Raw genomic sequence first — 23,353 nt, forward strand, 5'->3', positions numbered from 1 at the left:
CCTGTTTAGCAGCAACTCCACTTTCAAAGTTTCAGTGCCTGATCTGCTCTCGTCAGGCTTTGTGATATACCCCAGACAATGCCCTGTGGCATTCTATGCTCTTCAGAACCGAAACCGAAAAGTTGAGGTGTCCTGGATATTGATGAAATAGAGATGTGTAGCAAACATCTGATGAGGCAGAGAATCATGAAATTAATTACCACAGGAAGTAGACAGAGCAATATTTCAGAGAGTCCAAGAGGTCAAACACAACCTTATTGCCGTCCCCTTCCTGGATGACTGGACTGGGTTCGTAGTTTAACAAAAAAAAAATCAGAAGAGCTCTGGATCAGAAACAAAAACAGAAATTGCTGGAAAATCTCAGCAGAAAATGGCAGCATCTGTGGAGAGAAATCAGAGTTAACATTTCAGGTCCAATGAACCTTCTTCAGAACTGGTTTCCAATTTGATTGTTTGTTTGGTCTTCAAAGTTGCTCGTTTTGGCAGGCAGCTTCCTGCTCAGTGAAAAGGTTATGTTTCGCTTTAATGGTTTTGTGTTCTTCACTTTCTTGTCCTGCTGATTATTTTTTACATTATCCATGTTAATTATGTTTCCAGTTGAACCACCTTTAGGAAGCTATGCATTAAACTACTGCATCACTGTTTGGGAAGCAGTAATGAGTCAGTGCACCTACATTGCTTGGCACTATAATAACGTTACACTGAAATATCCAGATGAATATAGTCACCTGTAGTCAAATCTCTCAATATATGAATCCTGAGAGCTCCTTTTGATCCTTGCTTCATCTGTATTGCTTCAGTGCTACAGAGTGTGCAGACTGAAACATCTTGAGATCCTGCATTAATATCTGCTATTAAACTACAAAAGGCAGCGCTTTGTGCAACTTTTCTTTCCAGACTGATGCACTGAGGGACAGCAGACATGAGACTGCCCAAAGAATTTGTCTCCCAGCCTTGTCCCCTTGAAAAGCTCATAAACAAAAATAACAGTTCTCTACTGAGTTGTATGGATTCATTGCTGATTCTGTACTCTCACCCATAAGATAAGCCTGGAATGGTGTGTGCAGGTCAGTCCTTTGCATATTCCCTGGAAATTACCTTTGCCTTTATGACCTCTACATTGACGTGCAATGCCTTAAATGCATTTCTCAAAGTGCAGGTTCAAGGTTCCCTAATGTATGAGACTATCTGCAGGTCAAAGATTTGGTTGCTTGTTTGTAAGAGAAACACAATGCTTGTCGATTACAATGTCATAAACCTTGTTATGGATGAACAAGTTCCTCCCTGGTTTTCCATCACACCACCCACCTCCACCCTGGCCTCTGCCTTGAAGACACCTCCTTCTGCACAAGATCCCATGCCTGACCATTGGCCACCTCATTCTGTAATAATCCATGCTACAAAATGCACAAAACACCTGATGGCTTTTAATGCTTCAGCTTTCTGTTTGCAGTTGTACATGCATTCGCTTCCATATCTTTATTTGCTAATACTACTTTCACTTCATAATCCAAAGCTAAACGGAGCATATTGACCTTACCTGCTCTGGTGAGGTTTGTGGATTCATTGTGATGCATGTGAAAGATAAAATCGAGAAAGAATTCAGGCCCAGGCAATAAATGATGGAGTAGACAATTCCCTTGAAGTACATGGTAAAGCACAATAGCAGAAAAATGACTGAGGTTATCTTCTGTCATTCCATTCGGACCAAGGCCAGACTCTTCCAAGATTTGATTCACATCGACGCAAGGCTGCAGTTTATAAGAAAGTGCATTAACTAAAATAAGCAAAATATCTAACTATACTGGAAATTATTTTGTTCCAATACTAGTTATAAATGACCAAAAGTTTGCATTATTCCATAATTTGCTGATAAGAGTCAAAAAGGCTTTCTTTGTATTTGGATAGCTTAATGATCAAGTCTAAAAATGCGATGTACCTGAATGTGTATAAGTAATCATTTGTTTTTAAGAGTTTTGTAACATATGCTCAGTGCTGACCAGTGGATTAGATGAAATGGGACGGGAGGTGGTTTGTGTGGAGTCCAAAGACTAGCACAACCAAAGTAAGCCAAATGATTTGTTTCTCCGTCACACATTCGGTGCAACACACTGTTACAGAGTTATGCCTGGAGGAACTAAAAACCTTGCTTTGAAGAAATGGTTTCTCCCTTACTGTAATCGAGTGCCAATTTACATCAGCCCATTGATCTCTCGAATTTATCTTTATGCTTTATTGGCTGTTTAAGTAATAAATCATTTAAGGTTCTAAGTTGGTTCACAGAAAGTGCAGTCCTGTTAATGATTTTATATGTGGCATAGTGTTCAAGGTTATGCTGACTTTAACTGTTCGAATTGTTGAAAAGAGAAAAGATCCCAAGTGCCAAAGTGCCAATCCTTACTTACCTGACCTTTAGCCACTGTTAGATAGTTCCTCTGTATTGCCACCAGTACCTCTTCTACTTGGTGATGGGTGGGGTCAAGAGTTTGGTTAATGTTCATCGTGAGACTCTCTGTGAAAGACAGTGTCGCTTTGTCCCACATTCCAGACTGCACAACCTTGCATTCCTTCTGGGGGTTGCTCAGGAAAAGTAGCAATCCGGGTGTAATTTGGAAAAAGTCGAACAACGTCAGTGCTTTGGTTTCACTCCTATTTTTCTTGGCGAGTTCAAAGAAGTCACCTGCTGTGAAACACTATTTCGGAGAAAAGGAGATAGAAGAGATTTGTGAATAGCCAGAAGAAAACTTAATATTCCTGATTGAAAAAGATGCTGTCACTTACCATGGAGCATGTGTGTTTACACCTGTCTACTGTGTATATGTGTGCATATATTTATTGTATGTGTAATTTTATATCTGTGTATTTACATATGTGAATGTGTTTGAGTTTTGAGCAATTATTTGCATATGTGCAGATTTACAAACATGTTGATCACGTGGGTAAGAGTTCTTCTGTTCATCCTTTTAATGGTCATTAGCCTGTGAAAAATATTTGTGTGAAAGTCATTGTTAATAATGCAGATAGGAGGATTTCAGAAGAACACACAAGCCGAGCACTGTCTCACCGGGCTACTCCTCTTCCTCTGAGCCCATCGAAATTGGGAAATTGGGAATGGCGGTTTCGAGGGTCTGAAAACCCGAAGGCTAGCCACCATTTTTAAAAGGAGTCTAATTAGCCACTTTGTTAAGCAAGGATTACGGAGATCAATTGGAATTTTCCAGTCTGTCTACATTTTGCTCATTCAGCCAGGAGTGGGGATGGTCAACCGTCCAGCAGAAAGCCCACACTGACAGGGTGGAATGTCCCGGTATGTCTCCCTGCTCACGTAACTGCCGCAGTCCATGTGGTATAGTACTCACTATTGATGGCCTAGTGGTGTTATTACTAGATGATGAATCCAGAGACCCACCGGTAATGATTTGGGACCCAGATTCAAATCCTGCCAGAGGAAAATGCTGGAATTTGAATTCAATAAAAATCTGGAATTATGTGTCTGATGATGACTACATTATCAATCGTCAGAGGGCAAAAAAAACCCCCCATCTGATTCACTAATGTCCATTAGGGAAGGAAACTGCAATCCTTAGCTGGTCCGGTCTAAATTTGATTCCAGACCCACAGCGTAGCCATGGGCACACGTATGGGCCCCAGCTATGCCTGTCTCTTTGTTGGCTATGTAGAACAGTCGATCTTCCGTAATTACACTGGCACCACTCCCCACCTCTTCCTCCGCTACATTGATGACCTCATTGGCGCCACCTCGTGCTCCCGTGAGGAGGTTGAGCAATTCATCAACTTCACCAACACATTCCACTCTGACCTTAAATTTACCTGGACCATCTCTGACACCTCCCTCCCCTTCCTGGACCTCTCCATCTCCATTAATGACGACTGACTTGACACTGACATTTTTTACAAACCCACCGACTCCCACAGCTACCTGGATTACACCTCTTCCCACCCTACCTCTTGCAAAAATGCCATCCCGTATTCCCAATTTCTCCGCCTCCGCCGTATCTGCTCCCAGGAGGACTAGTTCCACCATAGAACACACCAGATGGCCTCCTTCTTTAGAGACCGCAATTTCCCTTCCCACGTGGTTAAAGATGCCCTCTAACGCATCTCGTCCACATCCCGCACCTCCGCCCTCAGACCCCACCCCTCCAACCGTAACAAGGACAGAACGCCCCTGGTGCTCACCTTCCACCCCACAAACCTTTGCATAAACCAAATCATCCGCTGACATTTCCGCCACCTCCAAAACGACCACACCACCAGGGATATATTTCCCTCCCCACCCCTCTCCTCCTTCCGCAAAGACCGTTCCCTCCGTGATTACCTGGTCAGGTCCACACCCCCCTACGACCCACCCTCCCATCCTGGCACTTACCCCTGCCACCACAGGAACTGTAAAACCTGTGCCCACACCTCCTCCCTCACCTCTATCCAAGGCCCTATAGGAGCCTTCCACATCCATCAAAGTTTTACCTGCACATCCACTAATATCATTTATTGTATCCGTTGCTCCCAATGTGGTCTCCTCTACATTGGGGAGACTGGGCGCCTCCTAGCAGAGCGCTTTAGGGAACATCTCCGAGACACCCGCACCAATCAACCACACCGCCCCGTGGCCCAACATTTCAACTCCCCCTCCCACTCTGCCGAGGACATGGAGGTCCTGGACCTCCTTCACCGCCGCTCCCTCACCACCAGACGCCTGGAGGAAGAACGCCTCATCTTCCGCCTCGGAACACTTCAACCCCAGGGCATCAATGTGGACTTCAACAGCTTCCTCATTTCCCCTTCCCCCACCTCATCCTAGTTTCAAACTTCCAGCTCAGTTACTGCCTCCTTGACTTGTCCTACCTGCCTATCTCCTTTTCCACCTATCCACTCCACCCTCTCCTCCTTGACCTATCACCTTCATCTCCTCCCCCACTCACCCATTGTACTCTATGCTACTTTCTCCCCACCCCCACCCTCCTCTAGCTTATCTCTCCACGCTTCAGGCTCACTGCCTTTATTCCTGATGAAGGGCTTTTGCCCGAAACGTCGATTTTGCTGCTCGTTGGATGCTGCCTGACCTGCTGTGCTCTTCCAGCACCACTAATCCAGTATTTGCTTTCCAGCATCTGCAGTCATTGTTTTTACCCACAGCCATGTGGTTGACTCTTAACTATCCTGTAGGTGAACACGGATGTGCATTAAATGATGGCCTCACCAGTAATGCCCACATCCTGTGAACGAACTTTAAAAAAAGTTTAAATTGATGCATTTATGGGAAGACTCAGTAAGTAGGTGAGGGAGAAAAGAATAATGGGCTGTATTGGTTTGGGGAGATGGAATAGGGTAGGGCGAGGTCATGTTCACCGGAATGCCTGTTTCTGTGCTGTAGTCTCACACACACACGCACAGAGACCATTCTTTGAAAACAAATGGACTAGGCCTAAGCCTTTATCAATTATTTGGCTATAGTACCCCAGTGCTGCTCCTGTACTTTGCCTTATTGTTATTAGCAACTGACAAATTCAACTTCTGGTTTTATTCTCTTAAATAACAGATAACAAGTCTGATCTTGATTCAGTGAAAATTACATTTGAAAGCTTCATGGTTATGATAACCTGGACTAACAAGCCAAAGGCACACAGAGGATTCGACATAGGAGCCATTCAGCTCTTCTCTGTCCTGCCATCCAATGGGATCGCAGCTGATCTGTCCAACACAAGATCTGGGCAATTTAAATTCAAATGATTTGTTAAAAAAATCTAAATAATTACATTTTAAAAATAAGCTAGTCTGTATCATGTTACTTGTGAACTACGGGATTGTGCAATAGCTCAGAAAGCTCACAATAGTTTCGTTGCCTGCCCTTTGAAGTGAATGATCAACTTGATTGTATTAAAGAAAGCAGCTGACCGGTTTTTCCGGGACAATTCCGGAAAGGTATCAAATACTGGCCTTACGAGTAATGCTTGAATTCCACAAATGAATAAAAATAAACCGAACAACTAAACTAGATGCACTGGAAATTGCTGAAATATGGCACCTAATGTCATGCACCATTAGGTCAAACTGGTTTGTACAAATCATCTCAAAAATGTTTTATGTTAAAATTGCAAATTGACGATGGCATGGTGCAAGATTATTAGGTAATGAGTTATAGGGGGAGATCAACCTCAGATTTGGGAAAATACATCAAGAAGGCTGCAAGAGGCTAGAGAAGAAATTGCAGGGGTTGGCTGATATCTTTACAATATCGTTAACCACGGGCGAGGTCCCCAGAAGACTAGAGGGTAGCAAATGCTGTGCCCTTATTCAAGAAAGGCTGCAAAGAAAAGCCTGGGAACTATAGACCAGCAAGCTTAACATCTGTGGGAGGTAAGTTACTTGAGAAGACTCAGAGATACATGCATTTGGAAAGACAGGGTTCGATTGGAAATAGTCAGCATGTCTTATGCGTGGAAGATCATGCCTCACAAATCTGTTAGAGTTCTTAGTGGAGATGACCAGGAAAGTTTATGAGGGCAGGGCGGTAGACGTAGTCAACATGGATTTCAGCAACTTAAAAAATGTGTTGCTGGAAAAGCGCAGCAGGTCAGGCAGCATCTGCAGTCCTCACTTTCTCCTAATGGATTTCAGTAAGGCCTTTGAATAAGGTTCCACATGGTAGGCTGCTCTGAAAGGTTGGATCACATCAAATCCAGGGTGAGCTGGCAAATTGGATACACAATTGGCTTGATGGTAGGAAGCAGAGGGTAATAGTGAAGCAGGTTTGTTGGACTGGAGGTCTGTGACTAGTGGAGTATCTTAGGGGGGTTGGTGCTGGGCCCATTACTGTTTGTTATCGATATCAATGATGTGGATGGGAACATACTGAGCATGATTAGTAAGTTTGATGATTACCCTAAAATAGACGGTATTTTAGTGAGGAAGGTTATCAGAAATTGCAGCAGGACCTTTATCAGCTGGGGAAGTAGGTCAAGAAGTGTCAAATGGAGTTTAATACAGACCTTGCATTTTGGTAAGTCAAACCAAGGTAGGGGTTTCAAGGTGAATGGTAGGGCCTTCAGGAGTATAGTGGAACAGAGGGATCCTGGAGTTCTGGTTCACAGTTCTCGGAAAGTGGAGTCACAGGTAGACAGGGCAATGAAGAAGGCTTTTAGCACACTGGCCTTCATCAGTCAGGGCACTGAGTATACAAGTTGGGAAGTTTGTTGCAATTGGTGAGGCTGCACTTGGAGTATTGTGTTCAGTTTTTGTCACCTTGTTATAAAACTGGAAAGAGTGCAGAAGAGATTTACAGGTATGTTTGGATTAGATTACTTACAGTGTGGAAACAGGCCCTTCGGCCCAACAAGTCCACACTGCCCCGCCGAAGCGTAACCCACCCATACCCCTACACTTACATCTACCCCTTACCTAACACTACGGGCAATTTAGCATGGCCAATTCACCTGACCTGCACATCTTTGGAGTGTGGGAGGAAACCGGAGCACCCGGAGGAAACCCACACAGACACGGGGAGAACGTGCAAACTCCACACAGAGAGTCGCCTGAGGCGGGAATTGAACCCGGGTCTCCGGTGCTGTGAGGCAGCAGTGCTAACCACTGTGCCACCATGCCACCCATGTTGTCTGGACTCAAGGGTCTGAGTTATAGGGAGAGATTGTACTTATTCTTTAAAGTGTAGGAGACTGAGGGGATAACTTATAGAGATGTATAAGATCATGAGAGACATGGATAGAGTGAATGCATTCAGCCTTTTCCGAGGGTTGGGGAACAGCGGACTAGAAGGCATTTGTTTAAGGTTAGAGGGGAAAGAATAAAAGGGAACCTGAGGGAAACGTTTTTTTTAAACACAAAGGGTGGTACACATATGGAATGAGCTGCCAGCCAAAGTGATTGAGGCAGGTACATTAGCAACATTTAAAAGACATTTGAACAAATATGTGGATAGGAAAGGATTAGAAGGATATGGGCCAAGTGCAGGGAAATGGGGTTAGTGTGGATGGACATTTTGGTCGGCATGGACCAGTTAGGGCCAAAGGGTCTGTCTCCATGCTGGAGGAGTCCATGACTAACAGACACAATGGGGAAGGGTGAATTAAAGACCAGTCAGATACAGAAAGAGAAATGAGAAGAGAAATTAAAAATTAAATCAAGGGAGCCCAAATAAAAAGACTGAAAGAAAAACAAAGAAATAAAATAAGCATTTTAAATATAACAGTTTTGACATTTCTAACAACATTTAATTATAGGCTTAATGAGATTGAACAATTTAAAATGTTTCCTTTTCAGTTATCCCATGATTAATAATTTAGATTTGCTATCAGTTCTCGGATTTTGTCTGCGGTGAGTTTAGCGGTAATTAATTTCCAAATTTAGCAAGTTCTTTCAAATAGCAGGGAGGCTTCTGGCAACGTGCCAATTATACAAAGCAAATTACAGAGTGATCTAAATCACTCAGCAAGTTCTGCAGAGTTTCATAACATAACAAGGCTATTAATTGTTTGAATCTTCAGGCTGACTTGCACATAAGTAAAAGGTACATGCCATTAACCTGCTGTCATTGGTCCAATATGAGCAGAAAACACTACACTGAAAACTACTTAACATGCAATTACACAAACATGTCCATTTTACTTTATCACTAGCAAGAACACTTCCACCCCAATCAGTCAGTCTCTGGCACAAATACTCTATTCACAGTGTCATTGCACCTTGCCAACAATATAAATGCCGTAAAGGGGAGACCTTTCCCACATTCCTTTCACTAAACGTCACGTGTCTATCAACATAAAAATTGAAATCTGGTGGAGGTTGAACTAACTGCACAAAGGCCAGTATCCCATCACCAAGTCACCCTTTATTGACACATGCATAGTACTGGGCACTGGTCAGGTTTCCTTAGAGTGACTTGTTTTACCATATATACTCGAGTAATAGTCGAATTTCTTTTGGCTACTTTTTAAGGTTAAATTTATGGGGTCGACTACTACATTAGATTACTTACAGTGTGGAAACAGGCCCTTCAGCCCAACAAGTCCACACTGACCCGCCAAAGCACAACCAACCCAGACCCACTCCCTTACATTTCACCCCTTCACTTAACACTACGGGCAATTTAGCGTGGCCAATTCACCTGACCTGCACATCTTTGGACTGTGGGAGGAAACCGGAGCACCCGGAGGAAACCCACGCAGACACGGGGAGAATGTGCAAACTCCACACAGTCAGCCGCCTGAGGCGGGAATTGAACCCGGGTCTCTGGCGCTGTGATGCAGCAGTGATATTGTGCCGTTTTAAATGGATACTACTTTTAAGGGGCTGAAATTCATTCCCGTCAAAATTCATACTGTATCATTAGCAGGAGCCCAACTGATCTCCAAACCAATACGGGGGAAAAAAATGTATTATGGTAATTCTGAAAGCCCGGCGTGGAACACAACAGCCATTGGACTGGAAGACCAGGAGCAGAGCAGAACAACCGGCAGACTGGAATTCTGGAGTGGGAAAATAACAGCCAGCACACTGACTCATAAACGTTGATCTGTGAAGAACTAGGGTCGACTTTTACACAAGATATATGGAAAATTCCAGGGTATTTGGCCAAAAATAGGGGATTGACTTTTACATGAGATTGGAGGCCATAGGTTTAGGGCAAGAGGGGAAAGAGACCTGAGGGGCAACTTTTTCACGCAGAGGGTGGTACGTTAATGGAATGAGCTGCCAGAGGAAGTGGTGGAGGCTGGTACAATTGCAACATTTAAGAGGCATTTGGATAGGTATATGAATAAGAAGGATTTGGAGGGATATGGGCTGGGTGCTGGCAGGTGGGACTAGATTGGGTTGGGATATCTGGTCGGCATGGACGGGTTGGACCGAAGGGTCTGTTTCCATGCATACATCTCGATGACTATTACTCGAGTATATGGGGCATATAAAATCATGAGGGCTAAATATAAGGTGAATGGCAGGTGTCTTTTCCCTGACTGGGAGATTTTTTAAGGTGAGAGGAGAAAGGTTAAAAAAAAAGACATGAGGGGCAGTTTGTTTTACACAGAGAATGGTTCGTTTATGGAATGTAATCCCAGCAGGACTGGTGGATGTGGTACAGTTACAACATTTAAAAGACATTTGGATAAATACAAGAATAAGAAATATTTGGAGGGATATGGGCCAAATGCAAGCAGATGGGACTAGTTTAGTTTGGGAATATGGCTGGCATGGAGAGAAAGGTCTGTTTCCATGTTGTATGAATCTATGAGTGAACAGAACCCTCTGACACTCCTGTTTGTATCTGTCAACCAGAATTCCCTGATTCAACCAGGTTAACAGCCCCAGAGAACCCACACTCTGAGGTCTACCTGACTGACTTCATTACAGTCACTACACAGGGGTTTGTTTTAGAATAAATCGGTATAGAATATACAAAATATACAGGAATAGACCAGGAGAAGGACCCTGAATAGCTTTCTGAAATAGCTATGCAATTAATCAGATTCCTCTGTTCTTTATCTGCAGCTCTGTTTTGCTTTCCACTGCCTGTATATGACAGATCACAATTTTTTTTTTCAAATTTTTAAAAATATTTATTTTGCAGGATATGGGCATCGCTGGCAGGCTGGTCAGCATTTATTGCCAGTCTCCGATTACCCTTGAGAAGGTAATTGCCTTCTCGAACCGCTGCAGTCCACCTGCATTAGGGAGGGAATTCCAGGACTCTGACCCAGCGACAGTGAAGGACCGGTGATATATTCAGGATGGTGAATAGCTTGGAGGGGAACTCGAATGTGGTGGTGTTCCCATGTATACGCTACCCTCATCTCTCTATATGGAAATGGTCGTGGGTTACACATTTCAACGATTTTACACTGTAAAGATCATATCTATTTATTTTTGATTATGGGCCAAAATATGAAAGGGATTGTTTAAAAAAAACACCCAAAGATTGTGAGAAGGATTACTGAACTTTTTAAAATCAAGTGACCTGACACTCAGTTGGTGCTATTTACACCTGATGTTTGAACAGTTGGGGGAGATTACTCTGGATAAGCTGGAACCAAGGGTTATGCATGATGGGAGATTTAGCCAACAGCAATTTTAGCTAATTGTTCTGAGGAATGGTGACCAGTTGTTGATGATAAAGGCCTTCTGCCTTCCAACAACCACGTGAGCAAGTTTTGCTCTGATTCTTTATATATGTCACAATATTAGCACCTACCTTCTGGGTTTTTCAGAAATCAGAAAGGGCACATACAACTCATGGAGTAACAGCAGGACAGATTTCTAGTTAAAAGGAACCGCCGCAAGGTGGTTGAAACAGTGCATTGATTCGTGTGGTTGAGCAAACACAAAAATGAAAAGGAGATCAGAGTTGCTAATCCCCTGATTCTTGGGCTCTTCTCTCGAGGTTCCGCTGTGGGGGTCTGAGAGATTGAAATGAGAAGAGGTTTTCCAAAAGGATGACAAGAAAAAGATTGAATGACCAAATAAACAGACCAGGAGTGATGCCCCTCCAAAAGAGAAAATGCTGGAAAATCTCAGCAGGTCTGGGAGAAAAGAGCTGATGTTTCGAGCCTAACTGACCCTTTGACAAAGCTCTGACAAAGGGTCAGTTAGACTCGAAACGTCAGCTCTTTTCTCTCCTCACAGATGCTGCCAGACCTGCTGAGATTTTCCAGCATTTTCTCTTTTGGTTTCAAATTCCAGTATCGGCAGTAATTTGCTTTTATCCAGTGATGCCCCTCCAGTTTGAGAGAGTGCCCGTACAGCCCGAAGGAAATGAGGAGGGAAAAAAGAGGGGAGCAGTATATTGATTTCAGGCAACTTTCACACAACTACTTTAACAGCAGGCTTTTGCCCAGCACTCGTCAGGTTAACACGGTTTGAAACTCTGCCCATTCCTTTCCTTCCAGGGCTATCCCCATCTGAACAGCCAACACTCGCTCTCACTGTCTTTGTTGAGCCATCTTATGCCTGAAACCTCTCAGTCACTCCCCATAACCTCTCCACAACCACCTGATGAAGGAGCAGTGCTCCGAAAGCTAGTGCTTTCAATTAAACCTGTTGGACTATAACCTGGTGTTGTGTGATTTTTAACTTTGAACTCCCCACAAATGTTGTCGGTCTTTCTTCTCTACACAGTCTATTTCCCACACGTAAATTCTCTCTTTGCAGAAGAGAGCTCAGTATTCCAGACAGAGGGAAAGAGCTGGAGCATCGAGGAAGGGTGGACTAGGTTGATGGATCTTCCTGTGACAGCTACTTCGACAGTCACTGGCAGTATGGGTCTCCTTGGAAGAAGAACTTGGCTGCAGAGATCAGCAATGACAATGAAAGCCTTCTAAAACCTGAGCCAGATGAGGCACTGGTCAAGAGAGCTGCCTGTAAGTTCCATAAGGAGATTTCCTTTCAGCTGAACGTCTGAGCCCAGCCCTCTGTCTTGTGGAGGAACCTGACGATAATTGACACGGATGTCAATGTTGCCTCTCCTGTTCTGACTGCTGTTCCTGTCTTCATGTTCTCATCAGAAGTGCAGAGCTGGACTGCAGAAACTAATCCCAAAGCACAGTGAAGGCTGACCGTGGAGAGTACATATCCAAGTGAATGATGTTCAAGACAATGAGTTGGCTTGCAAGTTAGAGAGGCACAGTTTCAGAACAAATGCTGGAAGCAGCAGCCTCTTACCCAGCCATGACTGCAAGTAATCAGGTTTCACTGCTTTCACAGACTGTCATTGAGCTACACACAGCTCAGGAAATCTGCGGATTTTTAAAATGAGGATACGGGTTGAATTCTAGGTTAAACCTAAGAGTTTGCAAATTCACATGGCCCATCTATTGTCATAAAAATCCGTCTGGTCCATGAGTGTCCTTTAGAAAAGTAAATTTTTCCTTCTATCTGGTCTGGCCTTGATGTGACTCCAGGTCGACAGCAATGTGCTCACTCTTAAGGGGCGGCACGGTGGCTCAGTGGTTAGCACTGCTGCCTCACAGCACCAGGGACCCAGGTTCCAATCCAGCCTCGGGCAACTGTCTGTGTTGAGTTTGCACATTCTCCCAGTGTCTGCGTGGGTTTCCTCCCACAGTCCAAAGATGCGCAGGTTAGGTGAATTGCCCATGCCAAATTGTCCATAGTTGTTAGGAGCATTAGTTAGAGGGGGGCATGTTACTCTTCGGTGGTTCAGGGCGGACTTGGTGGGCCGAAAGGTCTGTTTCCACACTGGACGGAATCTAATCTAATCTTAACTGGCCGAGCAAATCCCTCAATTCAGGGACAGTTCGATTTGACCAATAACTGCTGATCTTACTAGCAACTCCCAGATTCCACGAAAGAATAAATGAAAAAAAAATCATGTCATGTCCCTGACCCGATGCCACCTTTTCAGGATCTTGACTCCCATTTTGCACCTAATCCCACCTCCCCTCAGTAATTAATATCTCTCTCCATGATATATCCTGCCCCGGCAGAGTATTTCCAGCACTTTCAGTTAAGTTTTATTGGCGAGAGGTTTGCAACTTGCCAGATGCTTGTAAATGTCTGGCTCCAGTTCAAATATAATTTTATCAGGTAAGAGTTGCCAGCTATAAGGAGTTCAGATTATAATATAGACACTATATGCATATATCTTATCTGAACCATGACACTTTGGGAGCGGGGTACAAGTTGGAATCTAATCAAAGAACCAATTACATTGGAAAATGAGAGAACAAAGAAAGCATGCACATTTTATAACGTTTTCAAGATCCTATAACAAAATGTAAAACTTTGACCAATGCATTAAGAACTTTTGGTTATTGCACAACCGTACTCTATGGTCTAGCAGCAGACTTTGCTCCCTATGATATGAGTGCTATATCTTTACACTCTGTTCTCACAGATGCTTACTGAGCAGGTAACAATCACCCCATCTGTCTGCTGTGCCTGATGTCTCACTCTATACTAATGCAGAGACCCAAACGTTAACAGAGCAAAGCATTTTGCAACCAAATATTTTTGCAACCAAAGCAAATGCTTAGAAAATCTAAACTCTTAAAAGCTGTTGTTTTCTATTGCACAGCATAATTGGCACTGGGAACTTAGTAAATGCAAGAATGTTTCCAGCTAGTTCAAAAACTGTTGGTGACCCTCAAGGAGAGAGCATATGCTGGACTAGCATCCATACCAATCTTCACGTTCTCCTATCATCCACTCTCTAACAAGTGAAACTCCTGCTTTTAATATGTTTTATTTTACAGTTTTCCTCGGAGGTGACAGGTAAGGGGGGGGGGGGAAGAATGGGGCCCAGGTTTGTGAACTGGGACCTGCAGTCACACAGAGTAGGAACGTTCCCCCTTCCCCCCTCGCCACACCCCCGGCAAACCAGCAGAGGATGCCACATCATCTGAGCTCTTCAGTGGGTCATTGTGGTCTCAGCTACCTGGAGCAATGCCCAGCAGGGAAGGAGTGATCAATTACCTTCTCCACTCTGCCAGGATAAGTGCTGCCATCTTCTCTCTGCTGTTTCACATTCACTCCATCTCTGCTATTGCACCCACCTGCTACCCAAGGTTCCTGCACAATCCACACTGCCTACTCAATCTTTGGATGTCTCAATAGACAACAGACAATAGGTGCAGGAGTAGGCCATTCAGCCCTTCGAGCCTGCACCACCATTCAATATGATCATGGCTGATCATCCTTAATCAGTATCCTGTTCCTGCCTTATCTCCATAACCCTTGATTCCACAATCCTTGACAGCTCTATCCAACTCTTTCTTAAATGAATCCAGAGACTGGGCCTCCACTGCCCTCTGGGGCAGAGCATTCCACACAGCCACCACTCTGTGGGTGAAGAAGTTTCTCCTCATCTCTGTCCTAAATGGTCTACCCCATATTTTTAAGCTGTGTCCTCTGGTTCGGCACTCACCCATCAGCAGAAACATGTTTCCTGCCTCCAGAGTGTCCAATCCTTTAATAATCTTATATGTCTCAATCAGATCCCCTCTCAGTCTTCTAAACTCAAGGGTATACAAGCCCAGTCGCTCCAGTCTTTCAGTGTAAGGTAATCCCGCCATTCCAGGAATTGACTTCGTGAACCTACGCTGCACTCCCTCAATAGCCAGAATGTCTTTGCTCAAATTTGGAGACCAGAACTGCACACAGTACTCTAGGTGTGGTCTCACCAGGGCCCTGTACAGCTGCAGAAGAACCTCTTTTTGCTTCTATACTCAATCCCTCTTGTTATGAAGGCCAGCATGCTATTAGCCTTCACTACCTGCTGTACCTGCATGCTTACCTTCATTGATTGGTGTACAAGAACACCCAGATCTCTCTGTACTGCCCCTTTACCCAACTTGATTCCATTTAGGTAGTAATCTGCCTTCCTGTTCTTGCCGCCAAAGTGGATAACCATACATTTATCCACATTAAACTGCATCTGCCATGCATCTGACCACTCACCTAACCTGTCCAGGTCACCCTGTAATCTCCTAACATCCTCCTCACATTTCACCCTGCCACCCAGCTTAGTATCATCAGCAAATTTGCTAATGTTATTACCAATACCATCTTCTATATCATTAATATATATTGTAAAGAGCTGCGGTCCCAGTACTGATCCCTGCGGTACCCCACTGGTCACTGCCTGCCATTCTGAAATGGAACGGTTTATCACTACTCTTTCTTTCCTATCAGCCAACCAACTTTCAATCCAAGTTAGTACTTTGCCCCCAATAGCATGCGCCCTAATTTTGCTCACTAACCTCCTATGTGGGACTTTATCCAAAGCTTTCTGAAAGTCCAGGTACGCTACATCTACTGGATCTCCCTTGTCCATCTTCAGAGTTACATCCTCACCACCTTTTCCCCACCTGCAAACTGCCCACAAAGAGGGTGAAAGAGCCACATGGGCCCCTGGCATTTGGCTCCTTAGCCCTTAACACACTGACCACTCAAGTGCCTAACTGACCATTATCAAGCCCCTGAACTGGTTCTGGAGCCTTTCCTTGATTTGCTGTACCTGGGAACTCCTGTCTGAAGATTGTCTTCCTTTTGCTTGACTGGTAACTGCTGACAACAATGGAAAGCATCCTGGCAAGGCAAGTGAAAAGTTATTTGAGCCTAGGAGCGGTGGCTGGGGAGGGCCAAAAAGCAAAAACGCAAGACAGGGATGGGGTGAGCATCCAGGTAGGCTCACAGTGTTAAGAGGGTAAGTGAGCAGTTTTGAGATGCACCCTGGTTCAATCCACATGCTGTGTCCTTACAGCAGGATAACAAGGGGCAGCTGTAAGATACTTGGCCCTTCAAGTCTGCAATTTAGTTAGATTATGACTGATCTGATTTTAACCTCAACTTTACTTGTCCATCCTTTCCTCTTAAAGCAATCTGCTCACTCCTGGTATTCCTCTGGTAAATTTCTCTGAACTACTTCCCATGTATGAACATCCTTCTGTGTGTACACAGTACTACAGATTAATTCTCATCAATACTTGGTATAACTTAGGCATAACCTCCTTACTCTTGCATTCAATTCACCTTACAATAATAATGTTCTATTAGTTTTCCTAATTACTTGCTTTTCGTGCTTGCTAACCTTCTGCGATTAAGACACTAAGACCCTCTGCAAGATCTCACCACTTCGATAATATAATTAATTTTTTTTTCTTTCTGCCAAAATTGACAATTTAACACTTTCATACTTGGTACTTCATTTGCCAGATGTTTGCTCACTCATCTAACCTATCTATATCCCTTCATGTGCTCTTCACAATTCACTTCCTACTTATCTTCGTGTTGAGGTATTGTCAAAGGTATCTTTACTAATTCACTCTCCAGCTCGCTATATTCATTAATAGCACCTTCCTATTCATTCGTTCATAACCCTTTACTATAATGCATTTTCATTCATTCATTCGTAAAATCACATTTTTGTAGAATATTTTACTATTGCAAGTAACCAGACTGATTCAAGATTGGAATACATACAGTCTCTAACCTCACACCTTTTAACACATTGTCTGAGCTGAGATGTTCACATTTTTTAAATATAACCTTAACTTACCTTGGGAATGTGACTTAAAAGAAGTTCTGGGATTTACATATTAATAATTCGAAACCTGCAACCCATTCTAAAAGATGAAAGACTTAACAGCCATCTAGGTTTGTGCAATAAATCACAAAAGTTGGATGACACTAATGATCTTTTGCTCCTGCCCCACTAGCTACCTGACAAAGGAGCAGCACTCTGAAAGCTTGTACTTCCAAATAAACGTGTTGGACTGTAACCTGGTATTATGTGATTTTTAACTTTGTAAAAGTGAGGACTGTAGATGTTAGCATTCAGAGTCAAAAAGGGTGGTGCAATTCGAAAAGCACAGCTGGTCAGGCAGCGTCCGAGGAGCAGGAGAGTCAACGTTTCGAGCATAAGCTTTTCATTAGGAATGTGGGGGAAGGGGTGGGGGGGGGGGGGGGGGGAGCTGGGAATGCAATAGGTAGATGGAAGATGATAGGTCGGAGTGGAGGGTGGGGTGGAGCGGATCGGTGGGAAGGAAGATGGAGAGGTAGGGCAGTTCAAGAGGATGGTGCCAAGTTGCAGGGTTGGATCTGGGATAAGGTGGTAGTAGGGGAGATCAGGAAACTGATGACATTGACATTGGTCCCGTATGGTTGGAATTTTAAACTTTGTCCACCCCAGTCCAACACCAGCACTTGCACATCATTACTAATGCACGATTAACTAAATTAAAACATGACTTCCACACCCATTTTCACATCTTCTATCCTTATCAGGCCTATTGACATCATAAACTACATTTGAATAAATATCAGAGACGCTTGGCGAAAGTGGGTACTGCAGATGCAGAAGGGCCTCCAGCCCGAAATGTTGATTTTCCTGCTCCTCGTATGCTGCCTTACCTGGTGTATTTTTCCAGCACTACTCTAATCTTGACAAATATCAAAGACTACTAATCTATTCAAAAACAATACCCATCCAACACAGTGTTTCCACGACCCACCCGAAAGTACGGAAAGATTATAATATTAATCAGCCCTTAGCAAGAATCGCTCAGGACCTAAATAGATTAAAGAACATCCAACAGTTTCGCCAACCACTAAATGCATTAAACAGAGCCACTGTCCCCTTTACTGTCAAAACAGCGCTTCTGCTGCCTGAATGAATGAAAGTCACATCGGCAAATAACAAACAAATCTCACAAACCAGCTGTGGTAGTCAGTTTAATATCCTTTATACTTTTATTTAGTACCTGTATAATTACTACCTTATCTAGAAAATATACTTTTACTAAAATTTACTAACTTAAAAGACAAAAGGACTAACACCTCTTGATTATGCAAGCTAACCAGACAGGCATGGTGGCACGGTGGTTAGCACTGCTGCCTCACAGCACCCAAGACCCGGGTTCAATTCCCGCCTCAGGCGACTGACTGTGTGGAGTTTGCACATTCTCCCCGTGTGTGTGTGGATTTGCTCCGGTTTCCTCCCACAGTCCAAAGATGTGCAGGGTAGGTGAATTGGCCATGCTAAATTGCCTGTAGTGTTAGGTAAGGGGTAAATATAGGGGTATGGGTGGGTTGTGGGTTGGTGTGGACTTGTTGGGCTGAAGGGCCTGTTTCCACACTGTAACATAATCTAATCTCTTCATCCCATCAGAAGTCACAGCTGCCATTTAACAGATTTTGAACCCATCTCCTGTTTCCTGAGAACAGAAGCCCCTCAAATCTTTGTGTACAATAGACAAAACAATGTAACGATGAAATTTTAATATATATTTAAGAACGGTGTATAATGAAGCTACTGCAAGAACTGTATTTCAGGATTCCGTCACCAACTTGAAGGTGGGCCACTGCTGTTGCTGAATAAACAGACTATTTTCGCCACTCCCCAATTTTGGTCGTTATTTGATCACGATCCGACAGTGTCATCAGCAAATCGTGCCGAGAGTCAGTGAGAATTCATCTGCAATACTGTGTACACAGAAGGATGTTTGTACATTCAGCTAGTTACTGGCACATCCCAAAGTGGAGCTTTAAATTGCAGGCGCGTCCTGTAAGTGGATTGGAAAAGTTCCACGAGGGTCCCGGGAGGGTGACAGTGGTTGGATGCCAGCTTCCACTGATGGGGTGTGGACGCGGCCTGTGCCGCGGAGTTGACATTGAGATGCTGCTGCTGGATATTTAGGTCTCGAGCTGCAAGCAGGTGTTAGGATAGGAAGCTACGCATTAATGAGGCAAGATTTGCAGTTAATGAAACGGACAACAAGCAATAATCCCCATTAATAGGCAACTCAACTCATGCTTCCGAAAAAGAATCTTACCTTGATTCTCATCCCTTTCCCAAACGCTATTTGTAAATGCGATGTCAAGAAAGGCCTTACCTGACTTCTCATGCATTTTGCCCCGATTTCCCATCCACCTTCCTTCCCACCTATCCACTCCACTCCACCCCCCCTCCCACCTTCATCTACCTATTGCATTCTCAGCTACTTTTCCCCCCCAGCCCCACCTCTCCCTTCCCCCCCCCTTCCCATTTATCTCTCAGCCCCTCCCCCCCCGGGCTCATAAGCCTCATTCCTGAACAACAGCTTATGCTCAAAATGCCAATTCTCTGCTTCTCAGATGCTGCCTGACCAGCTGTGCTTTTCCAGCGCCACACTCCAACATCTGCAGGCCTCACTTTCTCACAGAAGTAGGCCAATCAATCCCACAAGCCTGTTCTGCCATTCAGTGACATCACAGCAAGCCAGGCAGCATCAGGAGGTGGAGAAGTCGACGTTTGAGGTGTAACCCTTCTTCAGGGCCGGGGTGGGTATGGGGGGAGCTGCAGATAAAACGGTGGGGGGGGTGGGGGGGGAGGGGCAAGGTGGTGAAGTGGGGATAGGTGAAGACAGGTAGAAGGTATGACCTGGTTGGCCAATGGGAGGAATGAATCTGGCTGGGGGCAGGGAGCAGTGCAAGGGAGGGGGAGGAACTGCAAAGGGAGTCAGGGGATGGGAAAGGAGGTTATTTGAAATTGGAGAACTCAAATGTTGAGTCCTCTGGGCTGGAGGCTGCGTAGGTTTGCTACCTTTTTCCAGCCTCCTGCCTGTCTACTTTGGATTCCAGAATCTGCATTTTCTTTTGCCTCTATTCAATGAGATGATGGCTGATCTCCACATACGGTACCTGGTTGCTCAGTGGTTTGTACTGCTACCTGGAGGACCCGGATTCAATTCCAGCCTTGGGTAACTGTCTGTATGAAGTTTGCTTGTTCAGTGTCTGCATGGCTTGCTGAAAACGATATGTAGCTTCGATAGACTGGCTATGGTAAATGCAGGGCTGGATCTGGGTGGGATCCTGAGGAGGATTGGTGCAGACTTAATGGGCTGAATGGCCTCTTCCTGCACTGTAAGGATTCTGTGATGCTATTGCCTTTGGCTCATATGCCTTTGCTTCACAAAAATCTATGTATCTCAGATTTAAAATGAACAACTGATCTAGCAACTGCAGTTGTACTGGAGCAAGTTAGATGTAGGAAAATCTAGTTGTCCCAATTGAGGCTATTCATGAATCAAATACCAGGGACATTTAGAAACAAGATGTGCCATGACAACATAGAAGTCTTTTGACTACAGCTGGATATTACAACCCAGCGAGATGTGTTTTCAGTTGTGTGGGGCACATAATATCAGTCAGGTACCCTGCCCATCATGTTCCCATCCAGTCTTGAGTTCACCATCAAAATACAAAGGGTGGACTAAAACCCGTCCACCACAGATAAATAAACAATTATCCACCTCACCCCTATCTCCCCAACATTTTCAATAATTTGACCATGGACTTCTAGATTGGAATTCTTTTCACATTCTGTAATCTCTAAAGAATAATGTCACAATGGAGACATGATCTCACTAAACAGAGCAGTCGCTAATCAAAGTAAGAAAAATGTCTTTCACTGCCCAAGACAGTAACCTTTAATTACAAAGTCACTATTACCAGCTTAGTCTGTGAAAATTAATACATTCTAATCTTTACTCAACTAGTTTTGTTAATAGGGCTTTTGAATTATGGTAAATGGAGGATATTAATTTTCCTTCCTTTCTCCCATGCTTGGCTACCAGTAACTTAAGCCGTACTAATAATCACAAACATTATTTGAGTAATTTGTTTTCAGAATTCTTCGTTGCTGTTTAAACCATCAATTATGTTACTGACTAAGGTTTCTATGATTTCGGCTGATTGTCCTGATTTATTGCAAACAAGGTACACTCTACCTTTGCATCGTGTAATCTGATGGAGTATACTCCAAAGGTCTGTCGTGGCTCAGTTAGCAGCACATTTGCTTCTGAACTACAAGATTCTGGATTCAGGGTTTGAGCACAAACATCAAGGCTGAGCTCGGATGTAAAACGGAGAGAGTGCTGCACTTTTGGAGGTGCAATGTTAAAACAGAAACCCCATCTGTCTACTGAGATGGATGTCGGAGAACTGATAGCACTATTTCAAAGCCAAGAAGGAGAGTTTTCCCTGGTGTTGTGGCCAATATTTACCCCTTGATGAACATCAACTAGAAACTATTTAGATGCTTCCTTCTAAATATTGTTATTTGAGGGAAATTGCACGGTGTGTATTTTCTACATTACAACTAAGACTATTATCACTCTTTCTTTCATTGTTCGCTGCTCCTGGTTAGCTTTACAAGTTTGCTCCTTTCCTTTATTCAGAATTCCCAGAGCTGAGTGATAGTTCCTGGTCTTTCTGTAGCCCCCAAAAGCATTCCCCACCATAATATTTCTTGATCTTCTGTTTATTCCGCCCCCCGACTCCCCCAATCTTTCCAGTTGATAGGTGATGAGCACTTTGCATTATTCTGGTAGGATTGGATTTGTTTTCACTACATTGTTCCAACTAAGTTCCCAAAAATTATCTCAATGAAGTGCAATGATCATAATTCTTTCTCATGTTATTTTTTTAAAATGTCCTCTTGTGCAACGTTGTTATTTCTCAGAAGTTAGCCAACAACAGATCTGTGAAAATAACCTCCCAGTCATGGCTAAATATAATACATTTCAATTTTAGAAATATTGGCACTTAAAAAGTGGCGACTCGCACAAAGATCATTTTGAACAGTAGAGATAGAACATGAACAAACTTGAAGAAAGTTTCCTAAAATACAATATACTCATATTTTCTTGTTCATCTTGTTACAGCTGAACAATTTCTATTGACCAAATATAAATGCATTTATATATAAACTGCATATCATATCTACATATAATGTATGTATGAAAACTTAAAGACAGGCATTTAAAGTTGCAATATCTTAACTCATTGTTATAAAATTCCACACAATTTGATTTTCCTGCTGGTGTCTATCATATGCTGCAATCTAAAATGAACTAACAAAATGATTTACTGCTTAACACCACCTTCAGATGGCACCAACAGCCTGTGGTGGAGTTTGTTCCCTAAATGTAATAATCAGAAAGCCTTGCAATTACCTCTTCACACGGCACCTCAGAACACTGCACACGGTTCCCTAAGATATGTATTAAAGAGGTGACAGCCGCCTCGCTCAAAATGTCTTCTCCTGGGACTAGGAGGTCCACCACTCTCCTGAAGATTTCTTGTTTAGAGATGAAAAGAGATCCATTTCCCTGTGAAGCTGCCTGCTCTAGAGCAGTCAAAATCACAGGGAGCAGCAGGAACAGCCTAAACATAATGCAGTAAACAATTAAAAGGGAAAGGAACTCTCAATTCCTTCACACAACAGCTTACTCAGGGAAGCCTTGAACACTTCTTTCCAAAGATATTCAAATGGCTGCAATCTAAAGTTGATGAGTTTTATAACTAACCTTGTGGCAAATGTTCTCCCCCTCCAGCACCCACCTCCCTGTCTCTTGATTGGCTGGAAGAGATTAATGATGTCAGCCATTACACTAAAAGGAAACTCCCAGAATTGCAGATCTTACGTTAATAATGACTACCAACTATTTGGACTATCAAAACAAATATGTTCACTTTACCTGAGACATTTCATTTCTACTAACAAATATTTCAAGGAAATTCCTTCAAACAGTTTTTAAAATATGTACATATCCATAGTAAGTAAATTCCTATCCTACTTCCTGCATCTATACATTCTGCAAGTCACCTGGCTTCTCTTTGATAAATTATTGAAGGTAAACAAAATGTCACTCTGACTTTGGAAAGGTGAAAATCAATACTTTACCCTGTCACTGGAAAACAACCATCCACTCTCTTTTTACCAGATTTACTTTTCTTGCTTAGCTTTATTCCTGCCTATTAAATTTAACCCTTCACCAAATTATTTTACTTTAGTTTTTGTCTTCAGATTAGATTTGCTCCAATT

The 23,353-nt window shown here is 43.4% G+C and overlaps 1 protein-coding gene across 1 annotated transcript in view; it reads right to left on the reverse strand.

Annotated features, from left to right (window-relative positions):
* Positions 1-22,776, reverse strand: part of slc39a4 (solute carrier family 39 member 4) — a 70,604-nt gene extending 47,828 nt beyond the window's left edge. The window contains exons 1-3 of the mRNA XM_072576452.1: positions 22,482-22,776; positions 2,406-2,693; positions 1,541-1,751 (exon numbers count right to left, since the gene is read on the reverse strand). Of these exons, the coding sequence (XP_072432553.1) occupies positions 1,541-1,751; positions 2,406-2,693; positions 22,482-22,700 (718 nt within the window). The 5' untranslated portion in view covers positions 22,701-22,776. The remainder of the gene's footprint in view (positions 1-1,540; positions 1,752-2,405; positions 2,694-22,481) is intronic.
* Between the last annotated feature and the right edge of the window lie 577 nt (positions 22,777-23,353).

Source organism: Chiloscyllium punctatum, chromosome 8 (genome assembly GCF_047496795.1).
Source record: "Chiloscyllium punctatum isolate Juve2018m chromosome 8, sChiPun1.3, whole genome shotgun sequence".
In the NCBI taxonomy this organism is placed as follows: Eukaryota; Metazoa; Chordata; class Chondrichthyes; order Orectolobiformes; family Hemiscylliidae; genus Chiloscyllium; species Chiloscyllium punctatum.